At 28.7% G+C, this 23,912-nt stretch overlaps 1 protein-coding gene and 1 non-coding gene across 2 annotated transcripts; one reads left to right on the top strand and one right to left on the bottom strand.

The window, feature by feature from the left end:
• The first annotated feature begins 15,733 nt into the window (after positions 1-15,733).
• trnaq-cug (transfer RNA glutamine (anticodon CUG)) lies at positions 15,734-15,805 on the top strand. The gene has a single exon. It is a non-coding gene; the product is annotated as a tRNA-Gln (tRNA).
• A 4,642-nt stretch (positions 15,806-20,447) lies between these two features.
• LOC136087404 (zinc finger BED domain-containing protein 4-like) lies at positions 20,448-23,094 on the bottom strand. The gene is made up of 2 exons (XM_065810113.1): positions 21,308-23,094; positions 20,448-21,072 (listed from the first exon to the last, which is right to left on the bottom strand). Exons 1-2 carry the CDS (start codon positions 21,988-21,990, stop codon positions 20,691-20,693), a joined length of 1,065 nt encoding a protein of 354 aa, XP_065666185.1. The 5' UTR covers positions 21,991-23,094; the 3' UTR covers positions 20,448-20,690.
• Positions 23,095-23,912: the final 818 nt, after the last annotated feature.

Genomic DNA, 23,912 nt, shown 5'->3' with positions numbered 1-23,912 from the left:
GATGGAATTGGACTTTGTAATGCGCTAAGAGTTGTATTTCTATAGTTTTCATTTGATTCTAATTGTTCAATTCTTTTCATAAGTTTTGTGATTGTATCATCTTTTTCTTTGTTAATTCTTATAAGATCCCTTACTTCTTTCTTTAGTTCATAGCTCCATTCGTCTAATAATTTAATGGAAACAGTTACATTTAGCCGATCAGGATCAACAGAAGGACTGTTAACCATGTTTTTTGTTTTGTAACAGCACACTGAATACAGCACTCTTCACACTGCACCTAACAGCACACTGAATACCAATGATTGATGTGAAGTAGTCTTTGGTAGGAGGGCTACCACCCTAAACACCAGTGGATTACCTCCTATTCGTTTTTTTATTTATATCTTATTACACCTTATTACACAGGGACTTATTACACAGGGACTAAAAAGTTTCAGTATGTGTTTTTTTCCGTATATATTTTAGAGGCAGAAAAGTGCAAATGAATTTGAATCTTTTTGAAGACAAGGTCTTATATATATATATATATATATATATATATATATATATATATATATATATATATATATATATATATATATATATATATATATATATATATATATATATATATATATATATATATATATATATATATATATATATATATATATATATATATATATATATATATATATATATATATATATATATATATATATATATATATATATATATATATATATATATACGGCTCTCTGTATATATATACAGAGAGCCGTGGCTCTGGTGAAGGAGGGTGAGGGCAGCCTTTTAGGAGTCCCTTTTGCAAATTTAAGGTAATACCTAGTTGCCCTATGTATTACTAAAAAATACATAAATAAAGAAAGCTCTTTCAATTTGCAAAAAGGTCCACTAAATTTCCTCCCCCTCCCTCCTCCGAGCCACGGCTCTCTAAATATACACCCACGACACCCCGAACAGCCCAACTTAGTATTTTTGATTGTTGACCCACCGAAGCACTTTGGTTGGCTGTAGGTTGGCGTCCCTACGTTGGCGTCGTATATACTCAGCGTTGTTGGCAAAATGTTGGCCTATTCTTGGTTTTAATTTGTTGGCACACCGTAGGCCCGAACAAATTGCTTTAGCTGGCGACACATAGGTATAATGTATTTTATACTACGTTAAACATACATTGGCGCACCGTTGGTGTAAGGTTGTAAGGGCTATGTTGGCCTAAAAAAGTGTTGAGTTTGAGGATATGTTGGCATATGATCGGTTGTCCATTGAGATTATGTTGGCATTGTTTATACTCAACGTTTTTGGCAACACGTTAGCCCATTCTTACTGCTATGTTGAAGGCGCAACGTTAGCCAAATCAATTGCTACCAAGCTAGAACACTTTATTAAAAAACGCGTTGGCCCAACATCAAAACAACGCTTCAAGCGTTGTTTCAACGTTGGGCTGACGTTTTTCTAACAAAATCGGCTAGTTGGGTACAGTTAGCAAAGCGTTTTAGTGATATTTTACTTAGTTGGTTCTACATTGGCTGAACGTTGGTTGTAGGCGCTAAAATGGCTTCTCATCAAGCAAACGATGCAATTGTGCATTTTAACGAGTTTGTAAAAAAATTGTAGCGTTGGCATGTCTCAGCAAAAATGCTATAAAGGTCAATGTTGGAAGAACGTTGGCGTAAGACATCCGATGTTTTTTCAAAGTTGGCCAAATATAGTGTGTAGGCTGGAATGATTTGATACTCATCAAGCCAACGTTGTTATTATAATAGGTTTTACAAGTTGGCGCTACGTTTTAAGTTAATAAAGCTGTAATAAATTTTTGTGTTTCCAGTAAAAAGTTATTTATTATTGGAATTATATTATATATAAACATTTTACAACACTGCTTCTATTCTCCTCCTCCCTCCATCATGACCTTTGCGAAGCGAAGCCATTCTTTAATTTCTTTTTAAGAAGTTTAGATTTTAGCACTTTACATAATATAAAATTTATTTAAAATATATAAAAAACTATATATATATATATATATATATATATATATATATATATATATATATATATATATATATATATATATATATATATATATATATATATATATATATATATAAAAGCATTTAAAAAGCTAACTTTCAAAACACAAAATCGTTTACTTGAGTTAATATAATACACATAAGGAAGATTTTTAACCACCGCATTATAAATGCAAAAATGGCAAATAGGGTAAAAAATTTTTAAACGGAAGTAATTTTATTTTTATTTTGTTTCCGTTTATCATTTACATTGCAGCTTTTATTTATATAGACTTTATGAAGTAATCAGATAGTAATACAACACCGAGAATATAGTTAGTACCGCGTTTTTTTACCCTATTTAAATTATGACTTTAATAATATTAAATTTTATAAATACCTTCTTTCATGGGTTTAACTTATTATTAGAAAATGATTTTTTAATTAAAATAATAAGGTAGTATAGATAACCTTTGTATTTATACCAAATAAACTAGAAAATATCTAATAAACTCTTTAATGATGTCATTTAAAACTTTAACTACGGATCTTATTTTTATAATTATATGCGGTAGTGATGTAATAATATAAAAATATGCGGTAGTGGTGTAGTTAGAGATGCAAAAAAACGTGTTTTTTTCACCCGAAAAAACATGTTTTTTTGTTTTTTTTGGGGGTTTTTTCGGTTTTTTTTGGAGTTTTTTTGGTTTTTACAGATCCTTTTAGTGTTTTTTTTTACTTACTTTTAACTTTTTTAAAATGTTTCCAACTTATCTAAAATGTTTCTATTTAGTTTTGTTTGAGTATTTTATATTCTATATTAGATTATATTAAAATTAATTTATTAAAGCATAAACAGAGTTCACAAAAGAGTTAAATTAATGATTTTTTTATTGCTAAAATGGTTAACAAAATATTTGTTCTTTTCAAAATTTGAATTCAAAAATTGATAAGAAACAATTCTATTTTAAGTTTATTTAATCTAAAAGAACATTCTTGGTCAAGTGACTCAAATTCTTGTTCAGGTGACTCTTCATCCGAAACATTTATTGATTCGTGAGATTTATCTGAAATATTTATTAGTTCTTTAGACAGAATTGGTTATTGTGTTGCACAGATATCCATTGCTTCAAGTTTGAAATTTTGCGATACAAACACTAATTTTGCTGCTCTTTCATTTGTTTATATGTTTCTTTTGGCACTGTGAATATTTGCATAACTGCTAAAACTTCTTTCGCAAGCAGCACTTGTAGCAGAAAGATGAAAAAATGAGATTGGGACATGACTGTGTCATCATTTAAAAATTTGTGTTTGACTTCAACTGGACATTTTCTACATTTCTTAATATGCAAGGCCATTCGTATTTCACTTTTCGACATAACATCATTGCAAAAAGAACATTGAACTCTTTCTGCTTTGCTCACCTGGCTTAAATAAAATGCTGGCTTAAATAAAATGCACCTGGCTTAAATAAAATGCTCACAGATGTTTCTTTCTACCCCCAGTGAAGCCAGACTACTCTATTATTACTACTCATTAGTATGTTCTAATCAAACAACTAAATGATGTGACTATTTTGATTAGAAAACTGTTTAATTAATGCTTACAATACCTTATAATGGCTATAAAATAATTTCATAATTCAGTAATATTATTAAAAAACTAATAATAATAATTGTATCACTGAAAATTTACTTTACTAAAAATTATAATAAACTGGTACATTAAGTATTTTCAAAACAACAATATATATCATTAATAATGTTTCAAAACTATTAACATAAAGGTATAAAATTAAAAAATAAAAATACTACAACACACTTATGCAATATTATTTATAACATGATTGAAAATACTATTTCCGCTTTCTGAAATTAAATGTTGACAAATTTAATTTATTTGCAATTGCAGAAATAAAACTAAAAAACAAAAAGCATAAAATAAAATAGCAAAATTAAAAAGAAAAATTAAAACTATGCAAAACTTATACAATACATATAAATTCTGCATTGCAGTGTTACTTGATTTATAAATTAAAAACTTCATTTATTAATTATAAAGTTCTCATTCATTCTACAAATTACAATAATTAGTATTCATTCATTCTTTTGAAAAATTTGTTTTTAACGTTAAGGAAAAATAGTTTTGAACTCAAAAAACATATCTACATAAAAAAACAAACAAAAAAAGACTCTTTACTTATGATGTCTTTGTATTTTATAAAAAAAATGTTTCTTTAAATAATTTTTTTAATTTTATTTTAGCTTAATATAAGTAAGTTATTGAAGAAAAATTAATAAAGTTATTTGATGAATATTTGAAGAACTTGTAAAACAAGACAGATAAATTGTATGTTTAATAGAAGAATGACAAAGTCTTTTAATAAATATCTCCTAAAAACACACTGTTGAGGTGATATTTATTTAAATGTTAAAGTTCAAGGTGTTAAAGAAGTTAGTTAAAAAAATCCACACACAACTTTAGGCAATTCAAATAAAATCATATGTTAAATAAAAGAATGAAAACTCTCCTTTAATAAATAACACCTAAAAACAAAATTTTAAAATTATTTCAGTGTTTGAAATAAGAAAAAAAGTAATTTAAAAAAAAACAAAAAAAACCAAAAAAAGAAGCAGTTTGTTTTTTTGGCAAAAAAAACGGTTTTTTTTTCAAAAAAACAAGAACCAAAAAAACGACTCCCATCTCTAGGTGTAGTAGTAAAGCGAGAGGTTCTGAGTTCGATCCCTTGACATGTGGAAAACAATGTTGCATAGCAACCAGGAAATCTATATTTACATGTTTTTTAAACATAATACTTTTGTTCTTTAACAAAAGATAAACATATTCAAAATTGTTATAACTTAAGTTGCTGCATTTGAACATAATTAAAAATACTTTTTTTTTCCCGTTCAAATCATCGATTTATACCCGTTATTTTAGCCGTACTATCTTATAGTTGTATTACCTTAACATTTTTTATTGCTTTCTCTTTAAAATTTGTTGAATTTTTTAATAATAAAGATTAAATGATCCGTGTTTTAGAATATTTAAAATAAATTTTGAATCATTTTTTAATATAGGGTAGATTAAAGGAGTTTTTTTGTTACAAAGATGAGAGTCGCTAATTACGCAAAATGTATTTTTTTTACAATAATATAAAGTTTAACAGACAAGAAACAAAAAAACAAAACAAAAAAACTCATAGTTTTGCTTCTAGAGCATTCATCTTAAAATTGACACCGATTTCAAGATCATTTTTTCTAGTCCACGGTGTTCTTGAACCTCTTAAACAAAGGATAGCGAAGTATCTCGAAAGATAACTTTGTTCTTAACCACGCCATAACAATTGAGTATTTTTCGTTTCGTTTTTCCGATAGTTTCTTCGCTAGTCTTCTAATGTCTTAAAAATAATAATATCTTAAAAACGCATTAATATCTTAAAAACGCACAAAATTTAATAGCGTTTTAATTAGATGAGAGCCGCTAATTACTGCATATAATTTTATGCTAATTATACTGATTTCTGTTATCAACACCTAAATTTGACTCTAAAAATACAAAGTTTCAATCTTTTTAATTCTGGAGTTGACTTTAGGTATCATTTTTAAGATAGGGTAGATTACAGCATATTTTTGTTAATTTCATTAACATTAATTTCAAAACAGAAATCAGTATATTATTTTCACGCATGAATATATCTGTGACGCGAAGTTTTTATGCAAAAATAATGAAACTTAATTTTTCATAAAGAAAAACTTGTTAGCTAGAAATCCATTTCATTTTTGATTGATAAAAAATGCTTAAAAATATTTAATTTTGATTTTATTTAAAGAAACCATTTGTGTTTAATATGAGCATGCTCAAATTACTCTGTGTTTTTATTGAAATTGCCTAGTTTAAAGTCCTAAAATTGCAATTTGTTTATTTATTTATTTCAAGGACGGATCCAGACCATGTCGTAAGAGAGGGGAGAGGAAGGGGCGATTTTAAATACTTTTCGATTTGGAGGATGCAGACAATCTAGTAAGGAAGGGGAGGGCGATTTTCAGATTAAATGGTTTGTAAGTAAGCAATCACACAATTGCCAAACTGCAAATCTAATGCAGTTTGGCCAACTGAAGCGAATTGCTGTTGGCACAACTGCAAATCCAATTCAGTTCGGCCAACTAACACAAAATGCTGTCGGCCCAACAATACTGGCTGCCTAAAACTGCACTACCTTATTGCTAAACGATTTATTAAAACTTTATATATATCAAAAAAGTAATATCTTGTGAGCTTATTTGACCGTCACTGTATTTATACAACTTCATATGGAACTTTAGGAGTGCAAACAGTTATATTAAATAATAATAATAACAATGATATTTAATATGTATTGAAATGTGTTATTTATTCAACTAAAAGCAGCTAGGAAAATTTAAAACAATAACATACTTTTCTTTATCAGGGGGTGGTGTGGGTGGTTACAAAACTTGTTGCCTAATTATAATGAGGGATTCAGTAAAACGCGACGATTTGTAACTAGGGGACGGATCGGGTCCTGTCAAAAAAAAACATCAAAAATTGCGTAACGTAACTTATATGCAACCCCATGTGCAAAAACATAGATTCAGAGGCGTAGCTACTGCGGAACAGTTATAGCAAAAGCACAAAGCGCAAAAATTATTAGGGCGCACATATTTTTTTGTACTTTCTTTTGATTTTTTTTGAACTTTAAAAAAGTATGCAAGGATCTTGCCCTTTGACTGCAATTGCAGTCAGAAAGCTTGCTAGCAACCACAATCCAATTTATGTAATGATTTAAATTGCATAAGAACTGTGCGAGACAATAAACGGGATTAGAACTCACTTGGCAGTTGAACATAGTTTTTAATGAAATACTGCGTAATAATCTTAAGTTATTGTTATCCAATCTACTGATATTTTTTCAAAAACGTCATAAACAATCAAAGCATTGTAAATAGAAGAAAAAAAGGTAGGAAATATTTTTTTATTTTTTTATTTTTTTTTTATTTGCCGTATAATAATATTTACCTTAAGATTTATAATATTATACGGGGAGGACTTCAAGAAGTTCGTAATGACCCTTAACAAAACTTTATTTTCTTCTACAATAAAAACATCTATATGCTATATAAAATAAATATATACCGAGAATATATAATCGTTAAATATAATTTAATACTCTACGTACTTCAGAAGTGAAACTCAAAATAAAACTTAACAAATCATTATGCAGTATAGCAACTTAAAATATTTTTTTTTTAAATAAAAAAAAACCAAGAACATTTTTTGTTGAAAAAATGATTTTTTTAATAGATTGTTTGAAAAAGGAATAGATCAATTTAGATAAAAAAGCAAAATTAGGGCGTACTATTTCATTCCAGAAAAAAGATTCACGATATGATATACAAAATTGAGCTTGTTTATTATTGTAGAAAGGTTTTTCTAAAATGCAATTATTGCTTAGGTTATATTTGTTTTGGGGTTTAATTTTGTAAAGGTTTACAAAAACATCGGGGGACATAAATTCTTTACATTTGTACATAAAACACAAAACATTAAATACATTTTGTTGATAAACATTTAAGGCATCCATTTCTTTAAAAAACGGTTCAAAGTTCGAAAAACGATTTTTAAAATTTATTATGCGAGCTGCGTGTTTCTGATGCCGATAAAGAGATTTAAGTTTAGTTTTATGTGTACTTCCCCATATAATATTTGCATAATTGATATGACAGTGAATAAAAGAGTAATATAATTGTGTTAATTGCTTTTTGTTTAAAATACCTCTAGATTTGTATAGAATTCCATTATTTTTTGTAACTTTATTAGAATTATTATTGATGTGTGATTTCCAAGACAGATTTTCTTCAATAAAAACTCCTGAAAATGTTGTCACTTTTTCTCTTTTTAGGATGGCATTGTCAATAAAAAGATCAGGCATATTTACAGGCAGTATCTGTTTTTTATAGTTTGGATGGAAAAGTATCCAATTTTGTTTTTTTAATATTTAAAGAAATTTTTTTAAGTTCTCTGTTCATTTTATTGAAAAGTATATTTATATTTTCATGTGACTGAATTAGGTTTGTGTCGTCTGCAAAAATTATAGTCTTTAAATTGGATGATTTGTTAAGATCATTTATATATATAACGAAAAGAAGTATATATAACGATCCAAATATGGATCCTTGTGGGACACCATATTTTATGTTCAATAATGTTTGAGGTTAGAAATCTTTGTTAAAAACAAATTGCTTTCGGTTGAAGAGATAACTTTTAAACCAACATAGAGTTTTTCCTGCTATGCTATAACATTCAAGGTTTTTAAGCAAAATATTATGATCGACCGTGTCAAAAGCTTTTGACAAGTCAATCAGAACACCAAGTGTAAATTTAAAAAAAAAAGTGTAGATTTTTAAAAGATTCGTTAATACAACGTGTTAATTGAAGAATAGCATGTTTGTTTGAGTTGTTTTTTTAAAACCGAACTGATTTTCATAAAGCAGTTTATTGATAATTAGGTATGTGTAAACTCTGTTATACATTATTATATCTAATATTTTTGAAAAAACTGGAAGAACAGGAATAGGTCTGTAATTTGTTATATTGGTCGGTCTCCTGTCTTAAAAATAGGAATTACTTTTGCTATTTTTAGAGAGTCTGGGAAAAAACCTTGTTTAATGGATGATTTAAAGACTTTGTAAAGAATATCTTTCATGACGTCATAAGAGTCTATCACAATATTTCCATTTATATTGTCAGGTCCTACTGATTAATTTCTTTTTAACGATCTAAAAGCTATATCAAATTCCTCAAGTGTTAGGTTTGTAAAATGTAAGGAGTTTGACAACTGAAGTTCATCTGTTAATTTATAATTTGTTAAAGGGATTTTGTTTGATAAATTTGCTCCTAGAGTGGAAATAAATTTGTTAAACTAAGTCGCAATTTCATTAGTATCTTTAGTTATTTTATTTCCAACTTTTATTGCTAGTGGAAGAGAAGTTGAAATTACTTTTTTCTTTCTTGTAATTTCTTTCATTAATTCCCAGACGCGTTTTAAGTTATGTTTGTGCTGAGTAAGCAATTTAAAATAATTGTTTTTAGCATTTTTGCGGAGTTTTTCAAACAGATATTTGTAGTTTTTGTAATTTTGTTTATGTTTTTTGGATTTTGTTTTTAAGTATTCATTATACAACTTTTGTTCTAGTTTTGAAGACTTTTTTAGTCCCTTAGTTATCCAAGGAGATAATATGTCTATGGCCTTGAAATTTATTTCACATATTGGAAAATTAGCGTCATAGATTGTAAAGAAAGTTTAATAAACAATATTAATAAACAATATTTATAGTTAGTTTATAGTTATTCTTTTATATATATATATATATTTTTTTTTTGAAGCAACATTGTAAAATACCTAAACTAGAATTGAATTAATAAATGTCTAGTCCCTACTAGACATTTATTAATTCAATTCTAGTTTAGGTATTTTACAATATTCTACTAATTGGCTCGGTTTTTACTCTGTGAGCTCTGTAGCTCTAACAGCACATTTTTTTGAAAATACTAAAGTGTAGTCTCAAAGAGTATGAATTTGGGTAGCTTATTAAAGCTGTATTCATTTACAAAAAAAATTTCTTAGGGCCTTCCCGGGCCCTCAAAAAAAAAAAAAATTGCGCCAACTTACCCCACCACGGCCAAAACGGGGTAAGTTGGTGCAAACTATAAAAATAATTGTTAATGTTCTATTAAGTGCAAAATTAATAGAAATTTTTTTACTACTAATTTGGGCAACAATTTTACCCAAAAATTTGATATTTATTCAAGCTGGTACCAAATATTAGTCCGTTTAACAGCCAAAACAGTAGCTTCTTTTTTATCTGTGAAAAAAAACCTAAAAAAAAATTTTTTTTAAATTTTTTATAAGAATAAATTTTTCAATATTGTTAAAAATTAAAAAAAAAAAAAATTAATTTTATAAAAATATATTTTTTTTTCCATTCTAAATGTTATGAGTCAACTTGCCCCGTGAAAATTTTGCCAACTTACCCCGAAAGCCTTTTTTTCAACAAACAGTCTATAGATCCTGAAAAACGGCAACTTTGAAAAAAAGTATGACTGGATATAGTAAACCAATTGTGACTGGAACTTTGTACAATTGAACTGGTACAATTTTCTTTGTAAAGTAAAAACGAAGCGATGTTCCAAACGTTACGTTTTTGCCCAAAAAACACATAAATCTTAATATCTCCCATGTGCATGCACAAATCTTCACAAAACTAAAGTGAATGATGAAGTGGCCAATTAGGAAGGTTCTATATAATTTTTGTCACTTTCTGATGAAAGACTCTGAAGATAAACGCATTTCGTCGACTTACCCCTGCTGCCAACTAGCCCTGGCCTCCCCTGTTTATGCCAGATTTACATTCACATACTTTATATTCTTATATTTAAAATAAAGCTGCAGCAGATAGCGATAAAAAGATAATTTGTTTGTTAATTTGCAAAAATACTCAAACAATGAATTAACTGCCAGGAAATTGTTAGAATAGTTATACTAAAAACACTTGAAATAGCTGGAACAATTATACTAGAAACATTGTAGCACTATTTAAAACTACTTTCGCCTTTGTATTTGTTCTTACTCCAGCTTGTCTTGTAAGCCTCTTTGAATTAATATTAGTCACGGATACTTTTTGATTATTTTGTTCAAATGGGCATGGTAATTAAAAAGACGTTTTTTGAATGTTCGAAAGACGATAAAAAACGTCTTTTTGCGTCCCGTACCCATTAGGTTAAAATGGTTTAAAACAAACATCAATTTCCAAATTTTGATTAAAATAGAATTTGCAGAAAAATACTCCATTTATAAAAGTAATATATATGCAATTAGATATCAAGAATTAACAGAATATTTATATTTATTGTAGGTTAGCTTAGAGATGTCAAAAAACTAAGTGGAGCTCAGATTTAAAAAAATGTAGAATGAACGTAGAAATAGACTCTGCTGATAAAGAAAAAAAGAAATGAAAAGCAACAGGCAGAAAATGATGTCATAAAATAAGTTGGTATAATATCAGCATTTTTTAAAACAGAAAAAAAATCAGTCTCAAATATTAGTTATATCAAATATAACTAATATAACTACAATCTAAAGAGCAACTAAAGGTTTTTCCACAAATCTGTTGCTTTGATGTAGAAACTCTTTTTTGCCAATAGAGGAAACTTTTTTGAAACTCAAAATGCTGAACAAAAACGTAAAATTATAAAACTTGGTCCTTATCAACCGTTGGGGTTTGACATTTAACAAGAAATATTGACAAACACAAAGAATCAAAATTTCTTGTGAGATTTACTTTTGGTGAAAAACTGGTTTAGAAATAGATACAGTAAGTCAGCAAGAACTTAACAATATTGTAAATTATTGTCTAAAAATGTTACAACGTATAATAGATGTAACTAAAACGTTTGCCATAAATAATTTACTTTTCCAAAGCATCACAGACAATGTGAAACCTTATGAATTAGAAACTTTGCTCAAAAATTTCCTAGAAATAATAAAATTTCCCGACACGGTGGTCGTCCCGTACTCAGGCTTTTGATGCCCTACGCTCTCGTCATTTTGATGTAATTAAAGTATTGACAAATTTATTTTTAAATGGAGAAAATCATGATGAGAAACGTGAAGCTAAAATTTTGATCAATTATTTTGAACAATTTTTAAGTTATTATAATAATAGTACAAAGTAAATTAATATAATCAAAAAATGATGCAAGAGCCTCGTAAAAATGTCTCAAAAATGGCGCAAGAGCCTCGTAAAGGTATAGAAAAATCCGTTGAGATGCTCTTTTTTTAACTCCTAACCAATGCTTAAAAAGGCGCTGCCTCAAGTCGGTAAGGCGTGCGCTTTTTTAAACCTTGACTATAGACAAGGTTTAAAAAACCTTCCAAAAAGCGCACGCCTCATCGCCTTAATGAAGCGCTTTTTTAAACCTTGCTCCTAACCTAATTCCAGGCTTTGAGGAATAATGGAAAGTTTGTTAAAAGGCTGTTGCGTTAACCGTTTGTAAAATACCATTGCGTCATTAGCTATGTGGAATATTGAATCCTCTTTTCTCCAATAAAGATCTTTGAAAAAAAATTCTTTGATGAATAATAAGTAGGTAAGCGCATTGAAAAAAGCGAACAACGTTTTAAAGTTGAGATGTATTATAAAGTAATAGACATAATGATTAATCAGTTAACAATTAGATTTGAATCTATTCAACAATTAGGGGAGAGTGGGGTAATGGCGAACGCGGGGTAACTCCGAACATGGTCAAAACAGCATTGTAAAAAAATAAATTCGACAATTTTTTTTTACCTGCTGAGAAGGGATCCTATGCTCAGTTCCAGACGTGCAGTAGTGTAATGAAGCTGCGGATGTTGTTCACTATAATTTGATTTTAAATTTTTCTGATAATTTTATGCAACTTTTTTCTTGAGTAACACTCTGTTGTAGCTTCTATGGAAATAAAGTCACTCCTTTTTTTTGTTTTTGTTGCATAATATAGTTTTTAGACTTAGTTATTACAATTAGCTTTTTATTCGCTATTACACAACAGTGCTTGTGATTGCCCCCCAATGTGTTCGGAATTACCCCACGTAGGCAGGGTAATTCCGAACACCAATGGTTTTATTTCTGGCATAAATTTTTATTTTATAATAAGATTTTTAAAAATTCCTTTTGAGGGTTTGTGACTGAGTAGTTAAACTAATTGATAAGCAATAAATATGATCAATTTTGTATAACTGGTGTCTTTAATTCGCATTCCCGCTTAGGTGTTCGCCAATACCCCACTCTCCCCTATATGCACTTTTTGAGTGCTATCACCTAACTATCTTATAAAGTCATCTGATAAAGACATTCTAATAAAATCAGAATTGTTACAGTCGGAATACCCCTCCGAAATTTCATTAGTTTTTTTTTTTTGGATTACATTTGTTAATCGTTTACAGCATTAAATAACCAATACTAAAAATAATAATATAAACCTACAATGATATAAAATATAAAAAGTATAAACAAGGTATCTGAAAGAAGATCGCAAAGATCTTGTCGTCAAAACCTTAAATAAGCATTTAACAAAGATAAGATAAAAAAAATAAATAAATAGACTTTTACAAAGTTGCAAGATAATTAATCTGTGTCTGATTAAAGATCAAGAGGATCTTTTCATCAGAATTTTATACTAGAGTGAACTGACATATAAATTAAGCAGTAAAAAGTATAAGAATAATAAATAAAATAAGTAAGAATAAACTTCTATAAACGTAAATATGTATATAAACAATAAAAAAAGTAGACCAAAATATATTTTTAACTTTTACTACTAACAATAACTCAATATATTATGTTATGAAAGAATGAAGTTTTTAAGTTTTTTTAACTCAATATATTATGTTATGAAAGAATGAGGTTTTTAAGTTTTTTTTTAAAAAGGCAAAAAGTAATACTTTAAAATTAAAGTTCGGCAAAACAATTTTATTACAAAGATGAGGCGCTCGATAAGTAATACAAAATATATTAAAGTTTGTTTCACAAAAAGGTTCATTTAAAAAGTTATTATTTCTCAAAATATATTTACTGATTGGTTTAAAGGAGAAAAGATCTTTAAAGACAGTTTGGGATAAGTTATTTATCTACATATATACAAAACCTAAAATATTAAATACATTTAACTCGCATATATTCAGAACTCTTATTTCAATAAAATAATGCTTCGAATAAGAGAAGTGATTTGCAAAATTGATTGTACGGATTGCGCGTTTCTGACGGAGATAAAAACGTTGCAACTTACTTTTTTCTGTACTTCCCCGAGCAATATTGGCATAATTTAAATAACTATGTATAAATGAGTAATAAAGTTGGATTAAGACTTTCTTATCGAGATAGGTTCGTGATTTATATAGGATCCCCATGTTTTTAGAAATTTTTGTACTTATATAACCGATATGGTGATTCCAAGTTGATTGTTTGTAATTTCAATAGTTACAAATAATTTGTAACCTGTCATTTCGAAAAGGATATAAGTCCAAAACTTTTAACAGTTAGTTTGTAAGTTTGAATTAAAAATTTCTGTATGATTTATGTTTTTTTTATAAAAAATACATAAGTTGTATACGTTCTTTATTTACCTACTTCTATGTTTATTTTCTTTAACAACCTAGACATTATTTTAATAAAAATCATATTTTTCTTGATTTTGAAAAGTTTTAGTAAATGGACTTGTGCCCTTTTCGAAATGACAGGTTCAATTCTTTATCGCAGTCAGAAACGCTCAAATCATTCTTAAAACAATACTCAAAATTTTCGTGAACGTAAATTAAAACTCCACCGCCGCGCCTATTTGTTTTTCTCTACATAGAAATTATATTAAAATTTGTAATATCAAAATTACTACTTATTTCATTTACTGTGATCCAAGTCTCAGATAAAAAAATAATATTAAAAATGTGTTTAGTTTCTTCTAATAGATTTACAAGTTTTTCAAAATCGCATTTCAAACTTCTTATAATGAGGTGGAGAATTACAAATTGATTACTATTTTCTTCGCGAGCGTTCTTAAAGAAACTCTTCTAGTTGGCTAGGAAAATGATACGAACAATCGGATAAAATTCTGCAATAAAAATATTTTTCAGGGTCTAGGTTTTCTTCTGAAGAGAAGAGTTTGTTTCATATAAATTAAAAAAAAGGGATTCAAAGTTATTAGTCATATCCATGTTAATAAATGGAAAAAAAAAAACATCAAAAGATTTCTTTTTAGGAGTGCAAGTTATTTGTTAAGATTTTAGAATTATTATTAAGATAAATAATTTTGTCATACCTTACCGTTACATTTTCACCATTTGAGCACCTTTGTTTAACTTCCGCAAATAACTTTTTCCGAATTGCAACGGTCTCACGTGAAAAGTCTTCGTTAATGAAGGAATTCGTTCTTTTTAGTCGATTTTATTCTTTCAAGGTTCTTATTTTGTCTTAGTATTTCTGCAGGTTAAGTACTAACTGCTTCGATTTAAAGATTATTTCTATGATCAATTATAAATATTTGCTTCTATAAGTCAAATTGTTAGTAGCTTTTCCGATATTATTGTAGCATGTCTTATTTTTTTACCGATGACAACAGGTACAGCAGAACGAAGTTTTTCAAAACTGAAATTAATAAAAACACATTCACAGCACCGTGTAAGCTCTTTTGCCACTATTTCGATTGAAAAAGCAATAGCTTGCCAACTTGATTTGGTTAAAGCGATTGACCGATTTGCAAAGAAAAAGACAAGAAAAAAACAATTTTAAACTGTGCGCTAGAATTTAGAAATGCCTATAATTTTAAATAAAGTTGGTTTTAAATTGTTATGAAGTAGGTTGAAATCATAGAGCTCATATACAAATGGATTCAACAACAATTATTTTGTCCAGATTAAAAGAATATAAACATATACGGAAACACCAACTTTTAAATTTGTTTTTTTGTTAAATATTTTAAATTATATATGTTAAAATCAAAATTAGAATTAAATGTAAAAAAAATTCTTAAATTTTATTTTTGAAATGTGGAACTTACTGTAAAAAAAAACGCTGATGACTGTAAATTAGATAAAATGCCTAAATGCTTTAGCTAATCCTGTAAAGTAAATAAAATGCTTAATATAAAATTAATTTTAATTTCCATATTAGCGTGGTTCCATGGTGTAATGGTTAGCACTTAAGACTCTGAATCTTGCGATCCGAGTTCAAATCTCGGTGGGACCTAATCGAACGCTTTTTTCACGAACATGTTTTAAAACATGTTTTGAGAAGCATGAAATGCACGAATAGAAATAAATATATTTGTATATAAAAGCTTTTTTATTGGACTTTTTCAGGGTTATTTTTGTTTCCTATTTTTATTTTTTATATTGTGCTCGTTTTATTTATATAAAAAACAAAATATTTATAGCGTAGTTATAACTACGCTGAGTATAAGTTTTGTAACATAAATAATAAATTATATAAGAATAACTTAAGTTCAACTTTTTAAAAATATATATCAGTAATAGACGAAAATAAACGGAAAACACAAAAACTGTTATATATTTTTAAAAAGTAGAACTTAAGTTATTCTTATATAATTTTTTTTTTAAAATCTTTTTTCAACCAAAGTATCAAACAAAACAAAACTACCATTAAAATGCATAAAACGCATCGGGGCAGCGTCATAAAAACAGTTGAAACAAATGTGTTAAGTATTTAGATTCCAAAAATGCTTCTTTTATTCGAAAGTAAAAAGCCTCCTTGTTTACAGCATTAAAATATTCAAAAAACGGCTGAAAAGCTCATATTTTATATCTCCGTAAACAACAAAATCGTTAAAATCGAAGTTTTCACATTACTTTTCACTCATAACAATCTTTTTATAGTCGTTTGAATAAATTACCAAAAAGAAACGTTTCAGCTTTTGTATAACTTCTAGTAAAATCACCGAATATTTGTAAATTCACCGTGTAGTAAAATCACCAACTAGTAAAATCACCGAATATTTGTAAACAAAATAATAATGAGCCTCGAGATTTAAAAAAAAAAATAATTAGAACGCACACAAAATAAAACGGCATTTTTTAGAAACCTAAAGACCCCAACGCGATATTTTTCTTCGGAGCTCTCTTTGTCTAATTAAGGAGAGTCAATTAAGCTCAACATGGTTAATTATGTTGAGTTGACAAAAATAAGTTAAAAATAAAATAACTAAAGATTGTTTTTATTTTTAATTTAATGTAGAAGTTTTTGTTTTTGCATTTTCATTTTGTAGTTTTTGAGTTTTGCTTTTTCGTAAGCGTAAAGTTTGTTTTTATTTGTGCTGATGTTGCTAATTGTTTTTATTTTTGTTTGCTGTTGTTATTGAGTTTTTTCGTATTTTTTGTATTATTATTAGAGGTGCACCAATGCATCGGCATCGGCCTGCCGATGCATCGACCATTTAGCCGATGCGTCGGCATCGGCCTTCGGCCTTCTAACCATCGCACAGTGGGACGAAATCCCGATTTCGTGGCCAAAAGTCAAATTTTTAAATTTTTATATTTTCGTCTTTTTACGTTCAGATCTTGTTTACAGATAGTCCTAGAACAAAATTCCGAACAGGGCAGGTATATACCTGCTCTAGGGTGGCCTGGGCGTCAGTTGACATTTAGCCTCCGTTCGGTACGCACTAAACAAGTGGACACGTTGAAAAATTCTTGCCTGTTTTAAAGTGCTGTTAAACTGAAGAAACTATTTCAATTGGAATTCTGCAAAATGGAATCACTTTCTGGAGGCATGTAGAATATATGGTTATACACTGTTATTGCTAATTTTAATTTTTATCATATTTAAACCGCGCGACAAGTAAACATAAAAAATTGTAAACTTTTTATCTGAAATCGATTTTCTAATGTCGATTTAAAATTTTAACCGCGGTTATCCACCTTCTTTTGACAAGGAACTGATAGAGTATAGTGTTAAATATAACATATTAAAAAACTGGCTGCCATTGAGTGCCATTTTAATAATGAGACTAGTTTTTATGGAGGAATGCGTGGTGCGACATTAAACTATGTTAATAGATTAATGTCGCACCACACATTAATGGTCATGGAAATTAGTGAATTAACATTATTTAATAGCACTAATTACATTTTAATGCAACAATTTTTTATTTTACATCTATGCTTTAAAAGTTACTTCTCATTCCGTTTTATGATAATCTCAAAGTTTTATAAAATAGTCCTCAAAGAACTTTCAGCAGTTATTACTGTATTTTTTTTTTACAGAGTCTTCCAAATCTTCAAATATGGAATTTTCAAGAAAAGATATATTCTTTATGGTGAAAGACAGTTTAAAAAATGAATGTAAATTCATCATTTATGTTTTGACAGATGCAATTTTCAAAAAAACGGAACACGTGATACAAGTAGGCGAGGATGAAATGTCTTTATCACGGTTATTTTCAAGTTTTCGATCGAGATGGAGAGCAGCAGGAAGATGGGAAGATTTTTCTGAAAAAAAAATGAAGAATCGTTGAAGGACACCGTACAATTTTCAAAATTATCCAATACTGAATGCACAACACCTGAGAAGATTGTGAAGAGTGATAATAAGAAAGGAACATGTGGGCGACCTTCGCAATCCTTTGCTTCGTCTAGTGAAAGATCAAAGAGGCAAAAGACTCAAGAAGTACGTTCTACTTTTTCTACAGAAGAATTGGCATATGCTGCTCAAATGAGTTTAAGGACTTCTGGTAAAGTACATGCAGCTCAAGTTGTTAAAGATGTCACACTAACAACCTTAACAAGAGCCTCAAAATATATATCCGCTGTTAGTTCACAAAATGAAGTACCTTTAACCCCAGATGAAGCACTTTCTTTAATGATCGAGAAAGGAGAATCAAAGCACTTTTATCAACTATCAAGAAATGTAGCTAGAGCACATAAATGCAAATTATACCCATCATACCTTGAAGTAGAAAAAACAAAAAAACGTTGTTATCCATCAGTTGAGTACACAACTGTTAGTGAGTCGTGCGCACAAATTGAACTACAGGCTTTACTTGATTATACCACATCTAGAATTATACAACTTCAGGCTGATGTCATTGATACTCTAAATCCCGAAATTCTGCAAAAATTAGTACTTTACTGTAAATGGGGATGTGATGGAAGCAGCGGTCAAAGTGTTTATAAACAAAAACTTACTGAGACTGGAAAATCTGATGAAAGCATTTTTTATACTTCTCTTGTACCTTTACAATTAATACACAACATCCACGAGACGGGTGAAGCAACTATTGTGTGGAAAAATCCTAGAACATCATCTCCGCGATTCTGCAGACCAATACGATTGCAGTTTGTACATGAAGATGTACAGCCAACATTGAAAGAAGTTACCGACATTGAACTGCAGATTGAGGGTCTTGCACCATATGCTAATGAAAAAAATGGAAAATCCATTTCAGTAACTTATTGTATGTCATTTACGATGATAGACGGTAAAGTCTGTAATGCAGTAACTGGTACCACTTCTACACAACGCTGCTTCCTGTGCAAAGCTTCATCTAAAGAATTTAATGACATCAGCAACATTATAAAAATGGACATTACAACAGATAATTTAAGATTTGGCACATCTACATTGCATGCATGGATTCGTTTTTTCGAGTGCTGTTTGCATCTGTCGTATAAGCTAACAACTGAAAAGTGGCAAACTCGTCGAGAGGCAGATAAAAAGAATGTGAAAATACGTAAGGAAAAAATACAGACTCAATTTAGGATAAAACTGGGGCTTATTGGTGATTGACCAAAGCCAGGATATGGAAGCTCTAACGATGGAAATACAGCGCGCCGCTTTTTTCAAAATGCTGCTATATCTGCTGAAATAACAGGAGTCGATGAAAAATTAATTCACCGATTTCATGTTATTTTGCAGGTAATTTCGAGCGGGTTTGATGAAAATGATGATGAAAATTTCAAAGACTATTGTGTAAATACCGCCCATTTATTTGTTGCTTTATATCCGTGGTATTACATGCCTACATCTGTACATAAATTGCTGATCCATGGAGCAGGAATTGTAAAGTATGCCTGTTTACCGATTGGGCAACTTTCTGAAGATGCCCAAGAGTCACGCAATAAGGACATTAAAAACTTTAGATTACATCATTCAAGAAAATGCTCAAGAGAATCGAATATGAGAGACATTTTTAATAGGCTCTTATTAACATCAGATCCATTTCTCTCGAGCATCAGGAAATTGCCCCAGAGACCGGTAAAATCTCTACATCAAAAAGCTATACAATTGTTAAAACAACCTGAAGTCACCAGACAAGAGACAAGGAACGATTTCGATTTAGATACAAGTGGTTCAACATCAGATTCAGAATCGAATGATTCGAACAATGATGAATATGACATACGTGATTTTTGTCACTAGGATTAAAGAAACAATTTTTTTACATATATTAATCTTTTACCAATTTTAAAAAAATAATAATAAAATTAAAATTACAAATTTCTGTTTTTTTTATTAATAGTATAAATTTGAAAATAGTTTTGCAATGTTTTTGCTCTAATTTAACTCCTGAATCATTAGCAATGACCTTGAAAACCAAACTACATGAGATTTCATATTTTCAACGTATGAACAGTTTTGGCCGTTATATTGGAGCCGCCATTTTGAATTTTTTAAATCTGACCTTAGATTCCTAATCAGCGACCTCGAAAACCCTTATGTTGGTAATTTGGGAATTTTGGCCACAAAATCAGGATTTCGTCCCACTGTGCATCGGCCGATGCCGATTGTTATGAAATTTTTGAATTTTTCAATTCTGTGTTTCTATATTATATCCGAACATAGAATTACGCCATAAACATAAATACAATGTATAAGTCTAACTTATTAATAATAAGTTATTATATAGGCATATATGCAACCACTAAACTAAAATTTTTTGAGTGCTTTTAACAGGGATCTCTACTTTTTTAGAGTTTTCTTATAATTTAGTACATTAATTATATAACTTATGGATCCAAAACTCTAAAAAGAGGTTTAAAATCAAGAAATGCACATTTAAAAAATATAAACATAAAGTATAACATATTTAAAACATAATAGACCAACTTGCGTCATGTTAAAAATAAATATAAATTTTTATTATGTTATGAAAAGTAATAAAATATGTTATATAAAACTGTGAATCTATTTTTTTGTTTCCGTTTCTCCGAAAAAATTTCCAATTCGCATGCACAAAAGCTAGATTCTCTCCATGTTCTGCAGTTAGTCGGGACCGTGTCGATTCATAAATACTTCCCCCAGTACTAAACAATCTTTCACTGAACACAGAAGAAGGTGGAGCTCCTAAATATTTTTTGGCAAGGTATGAGAGGTCTAAATTATTATTGCTACTAGAGTGTTTCTTTATACATGTATTTTTGTAATTTCCCCACCATTTATATGGACATTCTTTTTGATGCAGATTAGGCAGTGATAAGTAAAAGTTTATTTCATCAGTTCTAAAAGTAAAGTAAGTAAACAAAAAATATATAAACTAAACTAAAATGTAAAGTACGAATTTTTATTATTAAAAGTTGTTAAATATTAATGAATATTAGTAATATTATTTTATTTTTCAATTTTTATTTGTTTATGATAATTTAGAATTTAGTTTTATCTATAATAATTTATTATAAATTAGAAAAGAACAAAAAGTTATCAAAGTTCTTATTTAAAAAAATCATTTTAACTTACATTTTTTCCTTTTTCTCTAAATAAATTTGTGCCTCTGTTGAAAGTTTTTTACAGTTCTTTACTTTTGTTGATTTTGTTAATTCAGTGTCAAGAGGTGCTTTTGAAACTTGATAGAAATTGTATATATTTTCTGTCATTTTTAATTTTTTGAGTGGAGAGCTAGGTTCTTGGGTTGATTCAGATGAAGTGTTTGTTTCATTATATGATTGAGTTAAGTTGTCGGTAGTTAAAAGGCAATCTGTAATATCAGTTTTATTTAGGTTCATGTATTTCTCTTGAATATTTGATTTTATTGTATCTTTCTCCTCATCTGATATGGCATAACTAAGTTTGAATCTTGGATCTAAAACTGTAGACATGTTCAAGTTTTTGTTATATTTATAGTTGGAAAACCTTGAGATAATATCTTTTTTTATCTCTTCTATTATAGTTTTTATTTCAACTGCATTTTCTGAAGCGTAGGCTAGGTACGCTTCCATTGAAACAATAAATGGAATAATTTGAGACACTGATGCCCTATTTTCACTCATCTCTAGTGTAGCCACCTCAAAATGCTTTAAAACTAAGATAAGCGTCTCAGCTAATAACCATTGGTCTTCATTAAGATTAGAGGCATTACACTTTTGATTTCTAATAAAAAATAATGTTAGTGAAGTTTTTTGTTCAACTAGTCTTTCTAGCATGTAAAATGTCGAGTTCCATCTTGTTACTATATCTTGTATAAGTGAATGTTGGGGTAAACTTTAGCTGTTGTTGAATGAAGAATGATGAAAGTGTGTGACAATTTTTCTAGACTTAGCTATAAGATCATTTACAATTGTTTGCTGTTTGAAAAGCTTATCGGTTATACAAGCTGAAGAGTGTGGATTACACAACTTAGAGAATTTTTTTCTAAACCAACTTCTTTTATGGCTAATTTCATATTAGCAGCATTGTCAGAGAGGACAAAGTACACTTTGTTAGTTGGTATTTTCCATTCATTTAAAGAGTCTTTTAGAAATTTTGATATCTTTACACCTGTATGAGAGCCTGTTATTTTCTTAAGTTGTAGCACAGCTGTCATAGAATTAAACTCTGAGTTTATCCAGTGTGCTGTTAATGAATAAAAGCTTAGATCATTGTGATGTGTAGTCCATCCGTCAGTGGTAAAACTCAAAAAATACGCTTTTGCTACATCATTCATAATTTGTATTTTCATTTTTTCATAAATTAAAGGAACAACTGTTTCAGTCATATGTTTTCTAGAGGGCATGGTATACCTTGCTTCAAGATGCATAATTAGTTTTTTAAATCCTTGATCAGTAACTAAAGAATACGGCTGAATGTCTACACGTATCATTTCTCCGATAAGCATAGTTATTTTTTGAGCTCTTTGTTCACTTGAAGTCCATTTCCTATGCTTATTAATAGTTTCCTCAAGTTTAGATTAATGTTTTTGATCTAGAATAACTGTAACACTGTTGCTAACGGATACTTTGCTATTATCATTCTCTTCACTGGTTGAAGTAGATGCAATAGCATTTTTTTTTTCTGTGTTAATTTTTTTGAAACATTTTAGATCTTCTACTTTCTGGAAAACTTTTATATGTTTTGCTTTCATATGCCCTCTTAAATTAGATGTTGTCATTTTTTTGCCAGATGTTCCTCCTCTTGATATTTTCATTTTGCAAAATTTACAAATTGCTTTTGAGCAATTATTTTCATCAATATCAAAATAGTTCCAGATTGGACTTTTCGTTGCTTTACTCATTGTTTCTTTAATTCTAATTTAATAATATCTCTAAATTTAATTCTACGTTGAGAAAGAAAAGTTTTTATTTCATCGCGCACTATTTTTATAAAAGAATAGAACAAAAGAGAAAGAAAAGTTAAACTTGAATTGAATTGAATTGAATGAATAACGTTGTATAGAATTTTTTTTTTTTTGCGTCATTTCTTCCTTTTTTAGATAAGAGAAATAAAAGTTTAATTGACACAATACTTTGAATAAATAGGAACTGGAAGAGAAAATTGCTTTAATAGTGTTTAATAGATAAACATTTAAAATAAGTATTGTTTTATATTTTAACTTCGTAAAAACATTTGCTAAAAACTTGCCAATTATTAGAAGTAACGACATTAAAATCTTCCATTCATTCTTTATAAAAAACAAAATCGTTCTAATTCGAACAAAACGACGAAAGTAAATATTTATAAAACGAGCTTTTTAATGAAGTAATTGCTCTAATTGTCAAGAGAACAATAAAAAAATAAATGGAAAATAAACTTCAACAAGAACAATTTCAAAATGTTGCTTTCATTGTCACATGAATGGAATGTGGCATTTCCATTCAGGTGTATATTTCCATCATATATCCAGTTTCAGGGCCGATGCCGATGCATCGGCCGATGTCGATCAACGCCGTTAATGCACGTACCGGAAAATACAGGAATTTTGCGTTTTTATAGAAAGGTTATGTTTTACTGCATTTTTTTAGCCCGAATAATTTTTTTTTTTAATTTTTTTTTTTCTCCTAGCGCTTTAGTTTGTCTGAAATCAAACAAAGTTAAATTTTTTTTAAATTACTTAAGTTTAGATATAAAATTTTGCTTTATAGTTGATGAA

Source organism: Hydra vulgaris, chromosome 11, assembly GCF_038396675.1.
Source record: "Hydra vulgaris chromosome 11, alternate assembly HydraT2T_AEP".
Lineage (NCBI taxonomy): Eukaryota > Metazoa > Cnidaria > Hydrozoa > Anthoathecata > Hydridae > Hydra > Hydra vulgaris.
The sequence above is the reverse complement of the archived record's forward strand: the minus strand, read 5'-3'. Positions and strand labels throughout refer to the sequence as shown.

What these genes read in the sequence shown, in the direction of transcription:
- LOC136087404 (XM_065810113.1), bottom strand. Translation starts at nt 21,990, where the DNA reads ATGCTAGAAAGACTAGTTGAACAAAAAACTTCACTAACATTATTTTTT. An exon ending in TTAGAGAAAAAGGAAAAAAT is followed by an intron (nt 21,073 to 21,307) that starts GTAAGTTAAAAT and finishes CTTTACTTTTAG; the next exon opens with AACTGATGAAATAAACTTTT.